General features: G+C 55.2%; 3 protein-coding genes across 4 annotated transcripts; 1 reads left to right on the forward strand and 2 right to left on the reverse strand.

The window, feature by feature from the left end:
- Positions 1-13,863: 13,863 nt before the first annotated feature.
- On the reverse strand, positions 13,864-15,069 carry LOC121169921 (cytochrome b5 domain-containing protein 1). Its single transcript, XM_041000766.1, has 4 exons — positions 14,910-15,069; positions 14,752-14,828; positions 14,454-14,672; positions 13,864-14,187 (listed from the first exon to the last, which is right to left on the reverse strand). The coding sequence occupies exons 1-4, from the start codon at positions 15,067-15,069 to the stop codon at positions 13,957-13,959; spliced, it is 687 nt and encodes a 228-aa protein (XP_040856700.1). The 3' UTR covers positions 13,864-13,956.
- Positions 15,070-15,389: 320 nt separating this feature from the next.
- Positions 15,390-16,226, forward strand: NAA38 (N-alpha-acetyltransferase 38, NatC auxiliary subunit). 2 transcript variants are annotated; one of them, XM_041000683.1, is made up of 3 exons: positions 15,390-15,639; positions 15,815-16,020; positions 16,070-16,226. In XM_041000683.1, the coding sequence occupies exons 1-3, from the start codon at positions 15,559-15,561 to the stop codon at positions 16,188-16,190; spliced, it is 408 nt and encodes a 135-aa protein (XP_040856617.1). In that variant the 5' UTR covers positions 15,390-15,558; the 3' UTR covers positions 16,191-16,226. The 2 variants fall into 2 exon arrangements, with proteins under 2 accessions (XP_040856617.1, XP_040856618.1); XM_041000684.1 differs by having other exon boundaries at positions 15,426-15,639; positions 15,815-15,998; positions 16,078-16,226.
- A 554-nt stretch (positions 16,227-16,780) lies between these two features.
- TMEM88 (transmembrane protein 88) lies at positions 16,781-17,638 on the reverse strand. Its single transcript, XM_041001405.1, has 2 exons — positions 17,418-17,638; positions 16,781-17,298 (listed from the first exon to the last, which is right to left on the reverse strand). Exons 1-2 carry the CDS (start codon positions 17,631-17,633, stop codon positions 17,029-17,031), a joined length of 486 nt encoding a protein of 161 aa, XP_040857339.1. The 5' UTR covers positions 17,634-17,638; the 3' UTR covers positions 16,781-17,028.
- Between the last annotated feature and the right edge of the window lie 250 nt (positions 17,639-17,888).

The following is a 17,888-nucleotide window of genomic DNA, read 5'->3' on the forward strand; positions in this document are numbered from 1 at the left end:
AGATTTTTCTCTCTGTCCCTCCTTATCTCTGTACATTTACTTTTCCAATAAAAATAAATAAACCATTAAAAATGAACTTAAAAAAGGCTGGGCAGAGGGGATGGGGCGGTTTTTGCGATCATACATGAGCATACACAAAAAGCTAACAGTGTGTGCCTGTGGGGACTGTGAGGGGCTGCGCGGGGAGATACTGGGACAGAGAAATTCAGGGAAGAGCTCCCATGCCCAGGTTTACTTGAAGGTAACCCCGAAAGATAAAAGAGTTTATACCTCAAAAAGGAGGAAGAAGGACCGTCTGAGATAAGTAAGAAAGTATTTTAGGGCAGTGGGCCGGGGACTGTGCCAGCATTGTGCCATATCAAGTTAAACTGTGGATTGGGTCCCATCAGAGCACTAGTTCAAGTCCCAGCTGTTCCATTTTTGAATCAGCTCCCAGCTAACACTTCTGGGAAGGCAGCAGAAAATGGCCCAAGTGCTTGGTGCCCTGGCACGTCTCCACATGCCAGGCCAGGGTGGAGTTCCCGGGTTCTGGCTTCAGCCTGGTCCAGACCTCCCTGTTACGGCCATCTGAGGAGTCAACCAACAGATGGAAACACATTCTCTCATCTCTTTGATGAGCTTCCCGATGCATGGCTATATACATGCATACACACACATACATCTTTAAACAACAACAGAAGAAGTTTTGGGGAGCAGGTGTTCTGGTGTTGAGACTCCATGTTGAGAACCAGAGGACCTGGTTCTGTCTCCAGCTCCTCATCCCAGCCTCCTGCCAAGCCAGCAGTGTGGGAGGAATGAACCAATGAATGAGAGGCTCTCTCTGTCCTTCTCTCTACCTCTCAAATAAATACAAAACTAAATTTGAGGAGTGGGGAATAAAATACATTTTTAGAAAGTTAAATACAGGGCTTGGTGCAATGGCTCAGTGGCTAAATCTTCACCTTGCTTGCACCAGCATCCCATAGGGGCACCAGTTCATGTCCTGGCTGCTCCACTTCCCAACCGGCTCCCTGCTTGTGGCCTGGGAAAGTAGTAGAAGATGGCCCAAAGCCTTGGGACCCTGTACCCTCTTGGGAGACCCAGAAGAGGCTCCTGACTCCTGGCTTTGGATCAGCTCAGCTCCAGCCATTGCAGCCACTTGGAGAGTGAACCAGCAGACAGAAGACTTTCTCTCTCTGTATATCTCTGCCTTTCCAATAAGAATAAATAAATCTTTAAAAATAAATAAATAAACCTTAAAAAAAAAAGAAAGTTAAATATAGGGGCTGGCCTTGTAGTATAGCTGGTAAGATTGCCACCTGTGAAGCCGGCATGCCGTATAGGTACCAGTTTAAGTCATGGCTGCTCTGTTCTGATCCAGCTCCCTGCCTGGGAAAGCAGCAGATTATGGCCCAAGTGCACGGGCTCCTGCACCCATATGGGAGGCGCAGAAGAAGCTCCTGGCTTCAGCCTGGTCCAGCCCTGGCTGCTGCAAATGTTTGGGTCGTGATCCAGCCGGTCGATGATCTCAGTCTTTCTGCTTCTCCTCTCTCTGTAACTCTGTCTGAAATAACTCTGCCATAAATAATTGTTTTTTTTTAAAGACTTAAATGGATAGTTATATGACTTAACAATTTCACTACTAGGTATGTGCTCAAGATAACTGAGAAATTTGCTCATAAACGCTCATAGAGCGTTATTCCTGATAGTCAAAATTGAAGCAAAAAGTATAAACATTCCAAATGTCCAGCTATATAAACAAATACAGTGCATCTTTACAGTGGAATATTATTCAGCCATGAAGAATGAAGCTCTGAGACACACGACAGTGTGGATGAACTCTGGGACCATTTTGTTAAGTGAAAGAAATTAGACACAAGAGGCCATACATAAGAAACCATTCAGATGTTATTCGTAGAGGTTTTAATGTAAAATTTTGTCTATTATTGGTAACTGTTCGATAAGTTTAAGAGAATACAACTTATATGAACCACAAAGGAGAGTATTCAAATAAATAGTCACCATGTGGCTTATTCAGTATAATATTAGTAATGTCTTTAAGACCTCATGTGCCATATCGCTGCACGTGGCCCTCCTGGCCTGGCCGCTGGATGCTGAATTAGTGTGTATTATTTCTTTGCCTTTCCTTTGATATGAGTTCATTTTCCTCTTGTAACTTCTACATTTTCCAAAATTTCAAAGCCCCACAGAAGTGGAAAAGGTATGCCATGTCCTTTCCACGGGCTTTGTGTTACACCCACACATGTTCTTACTGGCATGAACAAATGCTGTGAATGAGAGTGGATAAGGTGAACGTGAGTGCACATTAAAATCTCAGTCACTTAGGAACACCCCAAAAGGAGTTGGTTCAAATGTTAATACTGGTTTGTCTGCTGGATGATAAGAGCAAGAATGATTTTTGTTTTCTGCATCTGTATACTTCTGTGCCTGGACTTATTTGTACGCATACACATTATTGAAAGAAAGAATTAGAGATAGTGGGTTTAAAACTTTTGGTGGTAGTAAAGTTTGTTTGTCTCAGATACTTTTGAATTGCTGTAGAAAATCAACCTGGAAACCCATCACATGCCTGGGAGAGTCTAATTCTTTATTTCCGGGTTGCTTTTGAATTCCTCTGTCTTGGATGAAAAGGTCTCGCTGCGGCTCATGAGTGCTCCTCGCCGTCCAGCACTGACCTTCTCGCAGTCTCCCCTTCGTGGCCCAGCAGCCAGCCTCTGCCCTGCCTTCGTCCAAGGGGCCTGGGGCGCCATGGTCCATTCCCCATCCTGACTTCTCAGGCCCTGACTCCTGGAGTCCCAGGCCTTGCTCTCCATCACACCTCAGCTCCCCAGCAGAAGACTCAACCTCTGCTGGACACTGACCCAGGGCTCCCCCTGCCTTGGTCATAACTTACCCTTTCCTTTCGTCCCGCTGTCCTTGGACGCAGGAAACACGTGCTCCCTGACTACTCATCTTCCCCTAACAGCTTCTCGCTGCCATCCCTCCCCTCATCTGGCTTGGATTCCACAGATGATCATCCAGCTGCTCTCCTTCCTCCTGCGAACCCTGAGCCTTGAGTCACTGCTATCTGTTTATACCCAGGATGCAAAGTGCGGCTGAACAAGCCGTGGCTGTTCCGACCAGTGTCCCCGCTCTCAGTCCCCTTCCTGTGTGAATCACGTGTTTTCCACGGTGATTTTTTTTTTTTAACTTTTCTCACATTCTTCACACCTTCTCCTTTCCCTTTTAGGCGATGACAGGTGGCAGCGTAAGAGCCAGACCCAAGGGGTAAGATTGGCTTCAGGCCAGGTGGGAAAGGGACAGTGAGTGTGAGGGTTGAGTTGGATATGGAGGGATTGTGCTAGTATCTCTGACAAGTTCTCATCTGATTGAACAGCTGCACCAAAAACATTTAAAAAAAATTTTTTTTGAAGATTTATTTATTTATTGCAAAATCAGATATACAGAGAGAAGGAGAGACAGAGAGGTCCATCTGATGATTCACTCCCCAAGTGAGCTCAACGGCCGGAGCTGTGCCGATCCGAAGCCAGGAGCCAGGAACTTCTTCTGGGTATCCCACATGGGGTACAGGGTCCCAAAGCTTTGGGCCGTCCTCGACTGCTTTCCCAGGCCACAAGCAGGGAACTAGATGGGAAGTGGAGCTGCTGGGATTAGAACCGGCGCCCATATAGGATCCCGGCGTGTTCAAGGCAAGGACTTTAGCTGCTAGGCCACGCTGCCAGGCCCAAAAACATTTTTTAAATGAAGTTTGAACTGACGTTGTGACGTACTTGGTGAAGCTGCAGCCTGCAATGCAAGCACCCTGTATGGGCGCCAGCTCAAGTCCAGGCTGCTCCACTTCCAGTCCGGTGCCCTGGTAGTGCACCTGGGACAGCAGCCATCGATGGCCAAAGGAGTTCAGGAAGAAGCTCCTGGCTCCTGGCTGCAGATCGGCTCAGCTGTGGCCATTTTGGGAGTGAATCAGCAGATGAGACATTTCTGTCTCTCCTCCTCTCCTTTTTTTCCCTCTTCCCAACTCTGGCTCTCAAATAGATCTTTGAGAATGTGTATTATTTATTTTTATCTTATTTGAAAAGCAGAGACCAAGACCTTTTTGCTGGGTCACTCTCTAAAGGCCTGCAGCTGCCAGGGATGAGCCAGGTCCCGCCAGGAGCCAGCCTGACTCTAGCTGGGTTTGCGCCATGGATATATTTGGCCCACTGCCTGCTGGCTCTGGGGGTACATTGTAGCAGGAGTTGGATTGGAAGCTGAGCCACTGGGACCTGAACCAGGCAGTCAGACAGGTGTCTGTGCAGTGGCTTAGGCAGTTGTGCCAAACACCTGCTCTGCCCCTGTCCAAGAGCCATGAAGAACCAGAATGAGGTATAAGTTAACATCTTCCTGATTTGGGGGCTGAGAAAGGCTTTTAGCTAGTGGAGCAGCAACCATGGACGGAAATACTGGTAGCTTTCATTCAACTCGCTTTTACTGTGGGAGAACATTGTGCATTGTAAAAAGCTAATCATTTATTTGTTCAAAAACCACATGTGCTCTAACAGAGCTAGATAACAGAAACTGCTCTAGTTCTTTTAAGTCAAAAGAGATCGTTAACCCCCTCCCCCTGGACAAAGATTTTCATTTTTATTCACTTGTACTGTATTCATTTTTATTCATGCAGCTTTAGAACACAGCATCGATTCAGGCCCTAGTCCCATGTCAGTGCGGCCACCTGGAGTCCTGCTACACCCAAACCACCTGCTTGTGTGTGTCCTTAGAGGCAGCAGACTCTAGTTCAAGGATTCGGGTTCTTGCTGTCCCCGTGAGAGCCCCAGTGGGGCTCTGAGCTCCTGATGTCAGCCTGGCCTACCTCCAGCTGGCTGAAGCCTCTGGAGAGTGAATCAGCAGCTCAAAGATCTGACTCTTTCCCTCACTGTCTTAAATGAAATTTTTTTTTTTTTTTTTTTTTTTTTTTTTGTAAAATAACATCACAGAACAGACCCACCTGCAGGAAATCTACCTCCTGTCTGCTGTGATCAGGAGACTGGTGGGCAGGGGTTGACCCCAGGAACACACAGTGACAGGAAGAAGAGGGCCCAAAGGGAAGAGAAGGGAGTGAGTGAATTGGCATTTGTACTCTTGGTGAAGCAAAGGCCTCATAGAAATCAATCACAAAAAGACCTCTGGAAAAACACGTAAGCAGTGAAGTGGATGTGTCAATGATGTGTAAAACTAGTTTCTGTTGAGGTCTGCTCTGTGCAGTGTAGCCCGAGCACTTAGTTTGTGCTGCTGACTTATTCCTCCCAGTGCGCGCAGGAAGCTGGAGCCGTCAGCATCACCCGCCTGCTTCACTGTGATGCAGACTGGGCAGTCGATCCACAAAGGCAGCAAGCGCTTTTCTCCCACTGGCCATTCCGTAGTGCAGGCCGGACATCCCTAATCTGAAAATCCAAAGTCTGAGATGCTGCCAAGTCTGCACCTTGTGTAACACTGACGGGACAGCACGAGTGGAAAATTCCACAGCTGACTCACGGGATGGCTGCAGGCTCAAAGGGCCCTCCAGCTGGCTGTGAGGTGTATGTGACACAAGCAAAAAAAATTTTTTTGAAGATTTATTTATTTATTTATGAAGATTTATTTATTTTTATTGGAAAAGCAGATATACAGAGAGGAGGAGAGAAGAGAGGAAGATCGTCCATCCAATGGTTCACTCCCCAAATGAGCGCAACGGCCGGTGCTATGCCGATCCAAAGTCAGGAGCCTGGAGTTTCTTCCGGGTCTCCCATGCAGGTGCAGAGTCCCTAGGCTTTGGGCTGTCCTCGACTGCTTTCCCAGGCCACAAGCAGGGAGCTGGATGGGAAGTGGGGCAAGCAGAACATGAACTGATGCCCATATGGGATACTGGTGCTTGCAGGCTGAGGATTAGCCCTATTGAGCCAGCCCTAGTTTTCCTATTCTTACGCACAAATCTGAATTTTTTTTTTAACCTTGTGCAATGTGTATTTTCCCCAATTTTCCAAATATTAAAATTAAGCATTTGGGAACTTTTATATTCTAACATAATTTATATTTTTCTAAGAATGGACCACTGACTTCAATGTACTTCTTCAACCAATTCAAAACTACATTTCAGTTTGAATAGGAGAGGAAGAGACAGAGCAAGGGAGTGAGATCATCTTTCACTGGTTTACTCTCCAGCAGCCAGGGCTGGAGCAGGGCGCAGCCAGGAGCCAGGCACTCCTTCCAGGTCTCCCTGTGGGCAGCAGGGACACAGGTGCTTGAGCTACCACCTGGCACCTTTCTGGGTGGATCAGTAGAAGTCTGAGTTAGAAGCAAAGCAGCTGGGGCCCAAACCAGCACTCCACTCTGGAGTGGGTGTTCCAGGTAGCAGTTAAACCTGCTGTGACATAGTGTCCACCCCTCACTAAGATGTTTAAAATTTTGAAAAGTAATTTCCCTGATTGAGTTTTATATAGGGGTTTCTCCTTTCCCTCCCTCCCTGTTTTCCCCACTTGCCATTTCCCTCCTAAACTCTCAGAGAGTGTAGTCTCTTAGTAACAGTTACAAGCCTAACATGCTGCTGTTTAAGTGTTACCATGGCATTGTAGGTGTGGGCCAGGTAGGAGTCGTGCTGTCACGGTGTAGTGAACTGTCACCGGGAGTCCTCCTTGAGGTGTGTACGGCACTCTCTACTGCCCCGTATACTAGTCTCCGTGATTCAGTTCATCTGGGAGAATGTATGTATGTACTTGGTTAACTCTGTTCCCTGCTACTGATTCTCAGGTGTCAGCTCCCTCGTCAGTAAATCAGGCCTAGTGATGCCTGCCGCACGGGGTGGTGAGGGTTAAGTGGCCTGACTTGCATAAAGCACTGGCTAGGAAGGCCCTCTGTGCAGGTATCTGGTGTAGCGAGTTTCCTCTATTCGGGGGCCTGGGCTAGAATCCCGGCTCGGGCTCCTGCTAGTGCAGACCCTGGAGCAGCGGAGGACAGCTCCAACATCTGGGTCCCTGCCACCCACGTGGGAGATGCGGATTGAGTCCAGCCCCTCCCATCGTAGGCATTTGGGAAGAAGATGGGAAAGTCTCTCACCTTCTCAAACAAATAATGTTGAACAAGAAGACACTTGCTAACTGGTAGCTGTTCCTCTAAGCAGTCTGTTTACTGTTAGCCATTTCTCACCTCAGAGAGAGGCACTGAAGGTGCTGGTGAGGCGAGTTCACAGCTGAGTCAGGCATAGCACCTGCCCCTGGAGGCACGGAGGACTGACTCCAGGGCCCGGCTCCCCCAGCTGGCCCGCGGACTGATTGGCCTCCCTTCGTATAAACTCAACTCCGACATAACACCGCATTTTACTTGCTTTAAATCACTCCCCTCAGTGGAGGCACCACACTGTCCGGTTAGAAGCCGAGTATTAGTCACAGGTACGCTCTACAGATTTTCTAACCAGATGTTACCTAAGTGCTGAGTAACGCCAAGTCTCAGGCTAGAAGCATTTGTTCGCAAGCAGGGAGCAGCCAGCACAAGCACTGTGGGCATGGCGCAGCTGGCCCCGGCCTCTCCGGAGGGCCCTGGGCCGTGTTCACCCTCCTGCCCCTTACCCGTCAGCGCTGCCGCCACACTGAGGAGCTGCTCTCTGAATTACGTCTGTTGTCCTTCTGTTGTCACTGTTTTATAACTGACAAAGTGAAGTCCACAGGCAGCTAAGTATTCCATGCATGGAAACAAAGTCATCAGACTGTTTGCTAAGAACATCCACCGCAAAGCCACCACTGCCTCCTGCTTGCTCCATCCTCGGCCACTCAGGTCTGCTGAAACCGTGTGACCTTCATGCTGTGGCCCGTTCCCTACTTGCTCTCCCTTTAGCTTCTTTGGCACCACTCTTCCAGGGCTCTTGGCCTCTCGTACCTCTCCACCCCTCTGCCGGGCCCTCTGCGTGGATCACGTCATGCTCTCCAGGGGCCCTCCATGCTGCTGGCTACAGGTGCAGTAGCCAAGGAGTGCCCAGCACTGGTCCCCTTACACCGTGGACATGTGTATTTACATGCCCTCTCCCCCCAGCCCCAGTTTCCTCATGCGGCTAACTAAAAATCCATTTCCTCCCCGGATTCTTCTTCCGGTAAACCCCTATCCCATCTGTGGCCTCCCAGGCCTCCCGGACACCCTGGCCGGTACCCTGGGCATCAATGCTGACTCCGCCCACTCCTGCAGATCCCAGGAAATTCCTGAGCAACATCAGTCCACCGTTTTGGCTCCCCCGTGGCACTCACCTGGCGCCCCTGAGTGCTGCGGGCCTCCTGTCTCCACTTGGTCTCTCCATTCCAGTCCCTTGCCGAGGTGGTCAGGTCACCTTCTGCAGTGCTTCATTTGCTCCTGTCCTGCCCAGGAACCCCCTGCCCCAAATCATACACTTAAAAAAGGATGGATTTTTTTTTAACAGTACATGAATGATGTCTCAGTTCAAAACAAAACTAAACAAAAGCATTCTGGTTTACAAAGCTTCCGGTGAGTTAGCCAGGCCTCCACATTCCTGCAGCCCTGCCCCCTGCCCCTACCCAGCTTCACCCTCCGTCCTGTGCTTCCTCCTAGGCCTCCACATGGCCAAGGTTTGCGGGAACCCCTTGTCCTCTGCACCACCTGTCACCCCGTCTTCTCCCTCCTCTTCACCTGGCTAGCTCCTCGTTGTCCTGCTGCCTCCCCCGAAAGCCGCCTCTGTTAGCCTTCGGCTGTGCGTCCCGACGTGTTTCACACCCAGCCCTTCGCTAGTGCTGCTCACACTACATCTCAGACAGTTCTCAGACAGTTCCTCACTAGCGGGTCTGGGCTACGGGCTAAGAGGCGTGGCCACCCCAGAGCTTTGAGCCTGAGAAGGAAGGAGCACGGACGTGAAGCAGTGAATTATGCTCAGTGTGTTCAGAGCACCCTGAGGACGCGACTTGACCTATCTGAGCAGGTGACTTTGAGCAAGAGTTGGCCAAATGCAGCATGGCAGGTGGAGTGTTCCAAGCAGCGGAACTTGTGGGAGGAGCTGGGCAGGGGGAGACACTGAGGGGTGACGTGGGAGGTGTGGTCACAGGGGTCTCCTGCTGCAGAGAAGCTGGCAGTCTTTGGAGACTGTTACCTGGGGGGGGCGGGGGGGGAAGGCTTTCCTAGCTCTCCCTGACTGAAAGGAAAAGGGGTTCAGAATCAGGTGCTCTCAGACTGCTGGACTCTCCCGCTAAGCTGTAAGCTCCCTGAGGGGAGGAAATGTGTCTTTTTTTAAGATTTATTTTATTTTTATTGGAAAGTCAGATATACAGAGAGGATGGGAGACAGAGAAGAAGATCTTCCATCCACTGATTCACTCTCTAAGTGACCACAATGGCTGGAGCTGTACTAATCTGAAGCCAGGAACCTGGAGCCTCTTCCAGGTCTCCCACACAGGTGCAGGGGCCCAAGGCTTTGGGCCATCCTCATCTGCTGGATGGGAAGCGGGGCTGCGGGGATTAGAACTGGTGCCCATTTTGGATGCCGGTGTGTGCAAGGTGAGGACTTTAGCTGCTAGGCTACTGTGCTGGGCCTAGAAATATGTCTTATTAAGGACTGTATCCAGAACCTGGCACTGTGTTGTGCCCACTCCAGCTTGCTGAGAGGAATAAGTGATTCAGTGCAGATCTGCTGGTGATACACAGATCAGCCATCGCGGGCATCTGAGAGAAGCCCCGAGCACACAGCCGTCACTCGGGGCTTGCCTCTCTAGGACATTGAGAATGTGAATGTGCGTGTGCACTCACGTGGATGTTCACAGTCCTGCGATGCTCTTACAGCCTCCGAGGAAGCCATCCCCGCGCAGGGATCGCTGTGGGGCCGGCCGAGCGCGTGTCCGTGCAGGGCTGGCCTCGGTGCCACCGGGTGACGCAGTCTTCAGGGAGCACAGTTGTACAGCAGGTCTGTTGCTGACCCGTAACTGCAGCGTTCCGGCGTAACTTTGTCTGGAACGATGCACTCACCTGCACTGTGGATGCAGCCTGCGGGGTAGAAGCCCCTGCAAGGCAGCACCTTTCACTGTCACTCGCTGCGACCCCCAGCACCTGCGGCAGTGCCGTTGGAGCCGGGTGCTCAGCGACTCGGCCCATCAGCAGAACAGCATGTGTAATGCTGCTCGTGCAGGATGTGACTAGTTCCCGCTCAGGCTCGAATCTCTCCTGGCCTACTGCGAGATGGCTTGCGTGTTGGATGCCAATGTCAAATATTCTCCAGCCCAGACCCACTCGCCGCTGTGGGTCATCAAGTAACACATTTCCTGTCAGCGGGCTGGAGTCAGAGACTGATCAAGTGCCCGGGGAAACATTTGCCCCCTTTCCATAGGCCCTGCCCTTTTACTTTAGCCCGTTTTCTCCGTGCCCGCCTACAGCAGAGACTGGAAGCAGAGCAGTCAGATAGCTGACAGCCACAATGCCAGGCAACAGGGGAGAGTGGAGATGGGGATGGCTTGGCAGGGTCACCGCTCTGCACCCCAGAGTAACACTTTGTGGGGTCAGGCTTCTGTCACAGGGGATCAAGTATATTCCCAGCTTGCTCACTGTGGCACAGTAGCCATAGCCGTACATCATCTGTCCCTCTAAGCTGACCTACGTATCTCATCTTCCTTACTTCTCTCAAGAACCAGAAGAATGTATCAGCAGAAATATTACTGTCTCTTCAGTTCTGCCCAAAGACTGACAGTGGTCAAACAGCGTGGGCCCGCACCTCTCCTGCCCGGAGTCCAGAGGCTGGGGCGACCTGAACAGGCGTGCCTTTGTTTACTGCTGCTCCAGGGCCCGCGCTGTGTGGCTGTTGGTCGGACGACGGGCTAGATGCCCAAGTTCCCGCTCGGCAGTAGGTTCCTGAACGAAGGTAGCTGAGTGACTCCCTGGGGGAAAGAGGCCTGCCCAGTCATCTCTGTGACACCTTTGGCATTTCTGCCTCCTGACCTCCATTCCTGCTTCACTGGTCTCACTGACTTTTTTTTTTTTTTTTTTTTTTTTTTTTTAATGTTCCTCTTGTGGCTAGAATATCCAATACCTGAGCTGTGCACTTGAACTTGAATGTCTCGCACTGGGCGCCCAAGACACAGATCATCCAGCTTTGAAATTCCATGTGCTTGTTTACCACACAGCCAGGTGCTCTCACTGCCCATCACAGCGGCTGCAGCCAGGCCCCAGTGGTCTCCAGGCTCGGCCAGGAGGCCGTGTGCACACATCCAGGGCCTTTCACCCCCAGCTCTGCCGGGCAGCCAGGTCAGAGGCAAGAATGGCGCTCGCCAGTGTACCCTGGGGCCCAGCACCAGAGGCAGGGATGGCGCTCGTCAGGCTCCCGGGGAGCCAGCACAGAAGGCTAAAGCTCAGGAGTGTCTGCTGTGGGAACATGGCAGCTGTCACACAGGGAGGCAGGTGGGCAAGGCAGGCTCTGGAGGTCCTGGGACCTCTGCTTTTCTGTTTACTTTTGAGGGTGTTTTACATAGGTGTGTGTGAATGTGTACGCATGTGTGCCGCTTCAGGATAGGTTGGCTTCTTTGGGGAATCTGTTGGAAATTACAGCATGTTCCTCAAAATTGTATATACCTGCACACCCATATGGAATTTAGAAACATTTTCAGGATATCCAGGTTACACATACACCTGTGGAAACCTTCTACACCCTAGCTTGTTCCTTTGCCGTGCGTTTTACGAGCCCAGCAAGCAGCAGGCTTCCTGCAAGGAACCACGGTCTCCTGTGACCCCTCAGGCACACGTGCACACAGGAGCCGTGGCTCACGGGACCCCCCGGTGCTGCTGTGGGCAGCACACAGCTCGGGAGATTGGGCGCCTACGTGTGACATTGGGTTTACGTTGGCTTTAGATGGAGACATTTACATACTATTCATGCAAATACCTACTCAGATATTTAAAGATGATCAAGACTGTCTATAGGAGCTTTTCACACACGCAGTGTATTAAATAAATGTGTTTTCCTTCGACTTCGTGCTGTCTTTACACTGCTCCCACTCTGTACCTTGCCCTGTACACTGAAGAACCCCTTGCGATCTCACAAGTTACTTGCCATACTGCACTCATTTCCTGGCATGTTTGTGGAAGAAATTCAAAGCAAGCATAAACCTAATGCTGACAGAATGGTGGCCTTGCGGTCTTTCGGTCTCGTCTTCTCCGTTTCCACAGAAAGGGCTCCCTTCAGTCCTCACCTCCAGGGAACTTGGAAGGAGTTAAGGCCCTTCTTGACTGCATAGGCATTTGCTGCCACCTGCTGGCCATATGGGGAAACGACAGAGTAGTACAAAAACCCGGGGGAGAAGGGTCCAGGATCAGGGGAAGCTGGAAAAGAAACCCTATACTGGGTCCATCTTTGCTTTCTAGGGGAAGAGCATCCCATCATCCCATTCTTAGACACACACAGATTCACTTCACACCGAGTTCATTCTGTCCACATTTATTGAGTGCCAGCTGTGTACCAGCTGTGGGAGAGCAGTACCCACAATCCCTGTACCACGCATGTGCAGTCCAGTAGCCAGCTGCTTCACTTGACAGAGGGGGTCCAACCCCTGAGACACACATGGTACTCAGTGGGTAGGAACACAAGCCTGACCTACACCAAGAACCAAGACTCCCCGAGGAAGGCCTGCTTAAGCTCAGCTGGCGGGGGCAGTGCCGTGAACAGCGGTGTGTGGGGTGCAGGGCCCAGAGAGGACGCAGGCAAGAGACTGACTCATGCCAGGCCTTTATTCCTGATACAAGAGGAAGTAAGATGTTCCGGTTGGTGGCTCAGAACTTGTGACAGTGGCTGGGAGGGAGTGGGGCAGGTATGGACACAAAAAAAGAGACAGAACCTGTTGTGAGGGGACTGGCCAGGCCAGGGCCAGGAGCCTGGACTCCAGCCGGGTCTCCCATGTGGGTGGCAGGGTCTCAAGTACTTGGGCCATGCTCTACTGCCTTCGCAGGTGCACCAGCAGGAAGTTGGGTCAGAGATGAAGGCGTGGCTACAGGAGCTAGCACTTACACACTGTCCCAGCCTGTTGCTGGCTTGCTTGCTGCTGCCAGTTGCGTGTCTGGTACTCTCAATTCCTCTCCTTTGCCAATGAGGCTAAAGGGACCAAATTCAGCTGTCGCCGCTACTGAGGTCCCCTTCTGACCGCCGGCTGAGTCTTCCCACCTCTCTGGTCCCTTTCCTTGGAGTCACTGCTTGGTAAGGCCAGCCCGTGTGTTCACCGAGAACATGTGGCCTCCTCCCAGGGCCTCTGCCTGGGCTCTCTCCCCATCCTTGCTTGCTTTCCTTAGAGCCACCTCTGCCTCAACAAAGTTGGAAGAGATCTTTGCTATGAAACCGACAAGGAAGTAGCCGCAGCAGCTACTAAGCAGTGGGCAGCCTCCCTGTGACCCCCCTGACAGGGACGGTAACTGCTGGTGACACCCAAGGCCCACCTTGTCCCGTCACACAGTGAGTGAGTGAGCTAGCAGAGCATCCCAACACCTGGGAGAGCTAACACTAGCGTGAGGCTGGCCGCGGGGAAAGGCAGCAGGAAGAACAAGGCCCTGGGTGCTGGGGAGACGTGGCTGTGCCCCCTGGTCTGCTTGCTAACCAGTGCGCCTTACTGCCACTGAGCCTGAGTTCTGGCACACGGACATATCAAGTAGCAGGAGTGAGGCCCACTCCGTGGGTGGTTCTGTTAGGGAGTATCCTGTCCAGCCTCATCTCCTGAGAATCACTCACTTCCTTTCTTTCCCTTTTGTGTGCGGTCAGGGCCAGTGGCTTCCTAGTCCCAGCTCCCTGTGGCTCTCCCGTTTCCAGGCTGACCCCCCTCCAAGCTGGGGAACGGGACCCAACACTTTACAAGAGCCCAGGAACTGCCAGCCAGTTTTCCAAAGGGGCGTGGGGGGCTGGCCCAGCACTCCCCTCCCCCTCTTTTCCTCAGGGCACAGACAGGTCGGACTCCAAGTGGCCTCCACTCTCCGGGAGCTGGCAGCTCCTCTCCTACAGCTCTGTGAGGTCATCGTTGAAATAGAGCAGAATCGCGGGGATGTGCAGCGAGCCATCCATGCTAAGAAAGTCAAACTCCTCCTCCTCGTCCCGGATGCCGTTCTCTTCCAGGGTGTCGTTCATGTTGAGGTTCTTGCCTTCGTACTTCCACGTGTAGCTGGCCGCGTGCACGTTGTAGGGGAGGTAGCGGTGGAGGATTTCCCACATGGACTCCAGCGCCCCTACCTGGAGAAACGGGGGCGCGCCCGGCCCCAGTCCTGGGTGGAACACGCGACCCGTCCTGACCCCGCGAGAGCAGGTCCCCGTCCCGGCCCAGGTCTATGTGCGATAACAGTTCCAACAGGTGGCCCTCACGAGGGCCCAGGCAGGCTGGTAAGCACGCGGGTCGCTGCCCAAAGACACCTGCACGAGCCTCGCAGGGCAAACACTCCCAGGATCCCCAAGTGCTCCGGGAAGCAGACACCCGCCTGCCGCCCCGCAGCGCCTCTCACCTCCAGCGTGTGCTCCTGGGACGTGAGCGTGTTGATGATGCGGATGTTCCGGGTCTTGGGGGACAGTCGTCCCACCTCGTACTGCGACCCCTGCCACCAGGGCTTCCCGAAGTCGTTGGCCCAGTCGGAGCGGGGCAGCTGGGGCGGCACGTGCACGAAGCGGCCCCGCGGGGTGCGGTACCGCAGGCAGCCTGTCAGGGGGTCGATGTGCTTGCGGATCTGCAAAGCAGGGGCGGAGCGGGTTGGGGCAGGCGTGGGACGGCCCGGCTTCTCCCGCCGACCCCCAGCTTCCACTCACGTCCTTGGTCTTCGGATCAAACCAGTGGCTGATGTCCTGGCCCGCGACCTCCACGATGGGTTTCAGCAGCAGGTTTCCTGGGAAGAGGCGGCAACGGTCAGCGCGGGGGCCCGAGGACCGCGCGTCGCTCCCTGCCCCGACCCGCAAGCGGCCCTTACCCTTGTACTCCTGCGCCAGCGGGGTCAGGTCGTACACGTACCCCAGGTACGACACCCAGAGGTCCTCGGCCTGGTTGTGTGCGGCCACTTCCGCCGGCGTAAAAAAGCGACGCTTGAAATACTCGAAGTCGGGCCCAGCCACGAGCCCCCGGCGCGGCATGGCTGCGGCCACACTCCCGGCTGCACGATCGCGCCGGGCGGGGAGCTGGAGGAGCGCGTCGTTCTGCTGTCATGGAAACCATTGTCCCTTTACGGCCACCGTACACCGAGCGCCACCCCCCACCGCGGGCGAGGAGGTGCTGGGGCTGCTGGGAAACGTAGTCCGAGGCCTTGTCGGTCACGGGAAGGCCTGAGGGGAAGCCAACTCGCCGCATCTCAGCTCGGCGGACGGGGCTGCGCGGGCGGGAGGGCAGGGCGAGCTGCCTCCGCAGGAAGAACAGCGGGCAAGCCTCCTCGCTACGTCACGTGGCTGCTGGAGGTCGTCTCTCGCGAGATCTACGCGGTTGCCTAGGAGATCAGGCAGAGGAGACGCGATTTCGCGGGGAAGAAAAAAAAAAAAAAAGGTCGCGAGTGCTCGCGAGATCTCAGACCGCCGGACCCGAAAGGTTTCTCGGGAAGTTTGAGGGCCCGAGGCAGGTCCCTGGGGCAAATGGCCGGAGCCGGACCCACCATGTTGCTACGAGAGGAGAACGGCTGCTGCAGCCGGCGGCAGAGCAGCTCCAGCGCCGGGGTCAGCGCGGGAGCCCGGGTTCTGGGGCTGGAGGGGTCTTCGGGCCCCAAGATGGGGGTTCTGGGGTGCGGGGCGGGGGCGGGGGACTGCAGCTCCCGGCAGCCTCTGGGTGCGTCGGCGCCCCGGGGCCTGCCGGGAACTGTAGTCCGCGGGGTCTGAGCGCGCGTCCCGCCAGGACTCGGACGCCGAACGGGAGGACTCGCCCGCCGCGCGCGCCCGGCAGCAGCTGGAGGCGCTGCTCAACAAGACCATGCGCATCCGCATGACGGACGGACGGACACTGGTCGGCTGCTTCCTCTGCACCGATCGCGACTGCAACGTGATCTTGGGTTCGGCGCAGGAATTCCTGAAGCCGTCGGGTCAGTGCCCGGGGAGCCCGCAGGAACCGCAGGGGGCGGGACCGGCCCCCATCCCTCACGCTCTGCTCCTTCCTTCCAGATTCCTTCTCGGCCGGGGAGCCCCGGGTCCTGGGCTTGGCCATGGTGCCCGGACACCACATCGTCTCTGTCGAGGTGCAGAGGGAGAGCCTGGCGGGGCCCCCGTATCTCTGACCCTTTCAGACATCATTAAACTGAACGAACATGGAAGGACCCACGTCTGTGTGTAGCTGGGTGTCAGGGCAGGCGCCGTCCCGTCCCCCGAAGGGCATGTCCGCAGGTGACTTCCTGGGTGGGATGGGGACCCGGCAGAGCCGGCCACCTGCAGACTGCAGGCTGCGCCCCTGCGGCTCTTCCCTCCCACGCACTCCTCCAGGATTGCTGCTGGAGCTGCGGGCGGGAAGGGGGTGTCATCCTGCTCCGGAAGGCCCATTGTTTCCCACCCCGGCCTGGCAGCGGCCGAGTTCCTCTGAGCTGGGGTCAGAGAACGGGCTCGGGTCCCCAAGGGGAGAAAGGCAGCAGCAGCAGCCCCTCCTCCCCTTGCGCCACGCTGGGATTGGGGAGGAAACTTTGGAGCTGGGGACAGAGAACCAGGGTCCGGTGCAATGAGGGAAGGCAGGGAGGTCCGCGGATGCTGAGGTCTACCCGTTTGCAGCCCCAGGGGCACGCTCTTCCTGCGCCTGGGCACAGACAGGTGTGAGGGCATTGAAGCCACCCTTGTGCACTTTGGGATCGTTAATGCTTTATTGGTGTGTGATCACTGCTCCCCCTCCACCCCAGAAAAGGGAAGGGAGAGACTTGCCAGGCTTCCTTGTCCCGGGCGTGGTCGGGGGAGAGAGGGGAGGATGTTTAGGGCCCAGCCCGGATGTCCCAAAGTCAAATGTGGGGAAGTGAGAGGCAAGCAGGATGCCCTGGGGTAGGCGAGGTGGTGCCAGCACTGGGTTCCCGCGCGCACGGGGGTCTCGGCAGAAGACCCTGGGGCTGCAAGTCCTTGGGCTGACGGGGATGGTCCTCAAACCCAGACCTTCCCCGGCGTGGGGGCACCCTGGGACCCTGACGAGGCCCGGCTTTGCTGGGGCTGCGAGTCGCGCCGGCGCCGATAGAGGGCCCGGCTGTAGGGCACGAGGCAGTCGGCCAGGCGGAGGCGCAGGCAGAGGCGGCGGTAGCTGGCCAGGGCAAGCACGAGCAGCGGCACGAGGAGCAGGAAGCCGCTGACCAGCAGGGCGGTGAAGCCGGGGTCCCGCAGGTGCGCCGTGCACGGGGGTGCCTGGGAGCGCAGGAACTGTGGGCAGGAAAGGGGGCTGCATCAGGGCCTCCATGCGCCCCCCGCCCGCCGGGCCGCAGGGCCCTCGGACCCCACATCACTGGCTCCCTCCCGCTGCCCCCTGGGGCTCGGCTCACCTGGGAGTGGCAGAGGAAGCCGAAGCTCAGCATGGTGACAGCCGGGAGCAGGACGGTCCCCAACACCAGCGCCAAGAGGAGAAGATTGAAGGCGGCCACCAGAAGGTTCTGGGCCGTCACCAGCACAGCGCAGGCCCAGCAGTCCAGGGGGTCCCGGGGCTCCGGGCCGCCCACGCTGCCGGCAGCAGGGCGCTGCGCCCCGAGGACATCCGCCATGGCCCAGCCCGGCTCCCGCCCGCCCGCTGCCCGGGTGTCCGCCCGCTGCCCGGCCGTCCTGGACACCACGGCCCTTATAACCCTCCTTCCTGCCCCTCCCCCGGCGCAGCCTTCCCCACCCCCCTCATCCTGGAATGCGGCTCCAGGATTAGGCACCCCCCATCCCGAGGGGGCAGCCCGAGCGCTGGACATTCCACAGGCGCCTGGCGAGGGCTCCCCCTGGCCGGCCGCCCGCCGGGGTCTGCGCCGGGCCGC

Source organism: Ochotona curzoniae, unplaced genomic scaffold (assembly GCF_017591425.1).
Source record: "Ochotona curzoniae isolate NIBS_2020 unplaced genomic scaffold, NIBS_Ocur_1.0 scaffold_2453, whole genome shotgun sequence".
NCBI lineage: Eukaryota > Metazoa > Chordata > Mammalia > Lagomorpha > Ochotonidae > Ochotona > Ochotona curzoniae.